The sequence below is a fragment of the Sander vitreus genome, chromosome 24, assembly GCF_031162955.1.
Source record: "Sander vitreus isolate 19-12246 chromosome 24, sanVit1, whole genome shotgun sequence".
Lineage (NCBI taxonomy): Eukaryota > Metazoa > Chordata > Actinopteri > Perciformes > Percidae > Sander > Sander vitreus.
In genome coordinates, this window is record NC_135878.1 from 7,651,218 (window position 1) to 7,655,021 (window position 3,804).

General features: G+C 38.2%; 1 protein-coding gene across 1 annotated transcript; it reads left to right on the top strand.

Annotated features, from left to right (window-relative positions):
* The first annotated feature begins 659 nt into the window (after positions 1-659).
* On the top strand, positions 660-2,852 carry rpl31 (ribosomal protein L31). Its single transcript, XM_078243942.1, has 5 exons — positions 660-743; positions 1,242-1,345; positions 1,574-1,699; positions 2,591-2,703; positions 2,788-2,852. Exons 2-5 carry the CDS (start codon positions 1,242-1,244, stop codon positions 2,817-2,819), a joined length of 375 nt encoding a protein of 124 aa, XP_078100068.1. The 5' UTR covers positions 660-743; the 3' UTR covers positions 2,820-2,852.
* The last annotated feature ends 952 nt before the right edge of the window (positions 2,853-3,804 follow it).

The following is a 3,804-nucleotide window of genomic DNA, read 5'->3' on the forward strand; positions in this document are numbered from 1 at the left end:
CATTGTTCAAACGGAAAACAAATCATTACTGCATACCACATTCTATGACATTCCTAAACAAAGTCAACTGAAATTAGCAGAATATAGACCTAGAACATGAATACTATCCATACATTTATTTCTGTAAAACAGTTTCTTGCCACAAAAAAAAGAATTTTCCCTCTGCACTCTGTCTCTTTCACAAGGCCCCGGACCCCCACTGACATTGACTCATAAACCCACCCACCCCTAGTCACTACACTTTGCATTACCTACATCCTGGACTATACACCTGCACATTCTGCACTCAATCCATTTAGCCTCTTTTTTTCTTATGTTAAACAGCTATTTTGTATATATTTGTTTCTGTATTTATTGTTTATTTCATATTAAGGTTCAATATGTTTGTTTATGTATGCACCAACCACCAAGGCACATTTCTTGTTAGTGTTACATACTTGGCAATAAACCCTTCTCTGATTCTGATTTAAATAGTCTAATAATGCAAAAAAAATTACATATCCTTGTCTTCATTATCTCAAAATCTTCCAAAAGGTACAACAATATTTAAATTCTATTAAGTATCCAGTTTCTTGGAGGTGTATTTATTTGTTACAGCTCACATACTGGCAACGTCTGTCCTCGGAACCCTTACTCGTACATTTGATGTTGACGAAAAATATATTAAACGGACCAGTTTCCTTTACCCACAATCCTCTGCTTTAGGTCCGTCCTTCCGACTTCCGCCTCAACTACGAGCCGAAGTGAGTATTTTTTTCGGAAATTATATTTCTACAATCTATCACCATCCTACGCTTTTAAAGACACAACTGGCCACATTCTTATTATAAATATACATATTAGTGTTGCGTTGTCCTTTATATGAGGTTTTTGAGGCGGTATCACGTATTTAAAGACATTTAAAAGCGACGAACGGTACGGCATTAGCTCGAACGGAGTGGCTTCAATTTGCCTGGCTGTACAGTGCCCGTTTTCTTTGACGTAGAAAAAGTGTTATATTCTTTCTAACGTAAAGCACTGGTACTAGTTCTAAGTTTCTATTTTAACGCAAGTGCTTTTAGCCTGCAGGTTAGCTTGCGTTAAGTAATAACATTAGAACAGAGGTGCCAGTCTGCAATAAGAAATCTCTAGCTCGTTAAGCAGATGGTGCTGCTTTTCCAAAGTGCTCGGGTGCATTTAACGTGACCACTTAGCTATAACATTCATATGCTCAAACAATAAAGTATGTTTGTTGGTTCTAGATGGCCCCAACCAAGAAAGGAGAGAAAAAGAAGGGGCGTTCAGCCATCAACGAGGTGGTGACCAGAGAGTATACCATCAATGTCCACAAACGCATCCATGGAACGTGAGTACTGCAAGGACACAGTTTAAGGGACATTAATGCACATCCCATTTCACAGGTGTCTTGAAATTCTTTACCCAGACTATTCAGACACAATGAAATGACGACAATATAACAATGTTATTTGCACAAAGCTTCTTTTTTTTTCCAGCAAGTGTTTAGTATTGTTTAATAAATTACAAAATAATGATCAGTATTGGAATTGATCGATTTGTTGTTTTCTTCTTGCAGGAGTTTCAAGAAGAGGGCTCCCCGCGCCATCAAGGAGATCCGCAAGTTCGCCATGAAGGAGATGGGAACTCCTGATGTTCGCATTGACACTCGCCTCAACAAGGCAGTGTGGAGCAAGGGTGTCAGGTGAGGTGATGCACTGTAAATACTCGTATATGAGCAAAAGTAATGACTGCCCAGAAATATAAACCTACTTTCACTGCATACTGTCCTGCCCGTGCTACATCACAGAGCGCTGTGAGGAAAGAGCATGGTTTGTAGGGTTTCTGTGAGATGGTGTAATATAGCATAAGTGCATTTCTGTCTGACAGTCATCACTTTACTCGTCAATTAGTGACTGCCACCAGCTTGTATTTAAGAAGTGTGACAAATGTTACAACGCACAACAAAAATAACCTTACTGTAAAAAACAAACTATTACGACTGCCCAGAGTTTCTCATTGTAATACTAAATGTTGCATACATCTCACAGCTTTGTTTTTAGACCTTTTTGCAAGTAAGGGGCAATTACATTTATGAAAACAAATCTTTTGTGGCGGAAAAATCATAATACGAAAATGTTAATCGCTCCGTCTTACTGTCAGCTCAGGCATGAAGTACCTTCCTTATGCACATGAGGCATACGCAAGTCACTGTGGTTGATTTTAAGAGATGTGTAGAAAGTACAGATACTTTGAATGCTGTGTTTGATGAATAGACTGTACAAGGGGGTTGGAGGACTTGGGGGACAAATCCTTTACTTTGAGTGGGGTGTCGTAGTCCACCAAATAATTCTCGGGTGTCATTAAACCTTAAATGTTTGGCAGTGCTCAAAGTGCAGTACACCAGCCTGAAGTGAATGTGGACTTTAAAAGTAGTTTGACATCTTGTTAGGTCAGTGATTTTTATTTAATTTTTTTTTTTACACTGAAAAAAGTTTTTGACACATGTAACTTAAATTGGAGCCATGACACACCTGCTAGCCAATGAATGGTTACATTTAGTGAAGTTCGTAACATGACGTTGTGTGTTGTGTAGGAACGTGCCATACAGGATGCGCGTACGACTGTCCAGGAAGCGTAATGAGGATGAGGACTCCCCCAACAAACTGTACACCCTGGTCACATACGTTCCTGTCACCACATGCAAAGGTAAATGCACTACTAACTGATGATGTTATTCACCTACTGAAGCAACAAAGATATTTAATATTTTCTCCCCTCTTTTTCGAACAGGTCTGCAGACAGTCAATGTTGATGAAAACTAAACTCTGCAAGTCGAATAAATCCATTTAAAAGGACCTTTTTTCTTGTCTATTTCTTTTTCTGCACTTAACTAGATGTCATATTTGGGGTGTTTGTTAGATTTGAATTATTAGTTGTAATCATTGCAGATGAATGTACATGGAAATAATGTCCTCAACCTTACAAATTGCATATAAAGGTCAATTAGAACCTAACTATATACTCTGAAAACAGAAATTGTTTGTAATGACATGCTTGTTGAGAAGACTGCTCCTACCTTTTCACAGTGATAATTGTTTCAGGGATGCAGACAGACCTTGTCCCTTTCTATGAATGTCTTTTAGTATGTCTTCTGTCCAGTGATAGTCCTTACTTGGCATTAAGGACTGATATTGTGGCATCCGTGTTACAGGGCTTTTTTATAATACAAATGGGATAGTCGCAAAAAGTGCTTTGCCAGGTCATTAGTATGATCAGCTATGGGCAGTATACAATTGAATCATAGTACTCAATGTATTTGTCACGTGAAAGCATATCAAATACAATTTCAGTGAAATGTAAACTCAGTTCCTGCAATTTATGCATTTAAACTAATATGTTTATGCTTATTCCCAAAGCCCGCTATGATCTCCTTAGTCTTGCTGACATCAGCAGATCAGGTCCTCTACTTGTCATTGTCTGTGATCAGGCCCGCCACAGCTGTCTCGTCAGCAAACTTGAAATGATTGACTGCTTGTCATTGTTACAAAACGAAATGAATGCACTCAAATCTGTATTAAGCACATTATTTAAGGGAATACAATACTAAAAGTGCTAGTTCAACGCCTTTTGAACTATGCTTTTACCAGAGCAGTCTCAACACAGATGCCAGAGGGAAGACCCCCAAAAGCTTTAGTTATTGAGATACACTTATTGGAGGTAGAACAAAGCAAAAGAATGTTTTTCATATTTTCTTAGGTCTCCTACATCTGGAATGGATTATTGTATAATATTACTGCATGAGTGATT

Bases quoted from the DNA above. Each gene is read 5' to 3' on its own strand.
- rpl31 (XM_078243942.1), top strand. From the start codon at position 1,242: ATGGCCCCAACCAAGAAAGGAGAGAAAAAGAAGGGGCGTTCAGCCATC. The intron at 1,700-2,590 runs GTGAGGTGATGC...TGTGTTGTGTAG, and splicing joins GTGTGGAGCAAGGGTGTCAG to GAACGTGCCATACAGGATGC. The intron at 2,704-2,787 runs GTAAATGCACTA...TTTTTCGAACAG, and splicing joins TCCTGTCACCACATGCAAAG to GTCTGCAGACAGTCAATGTT.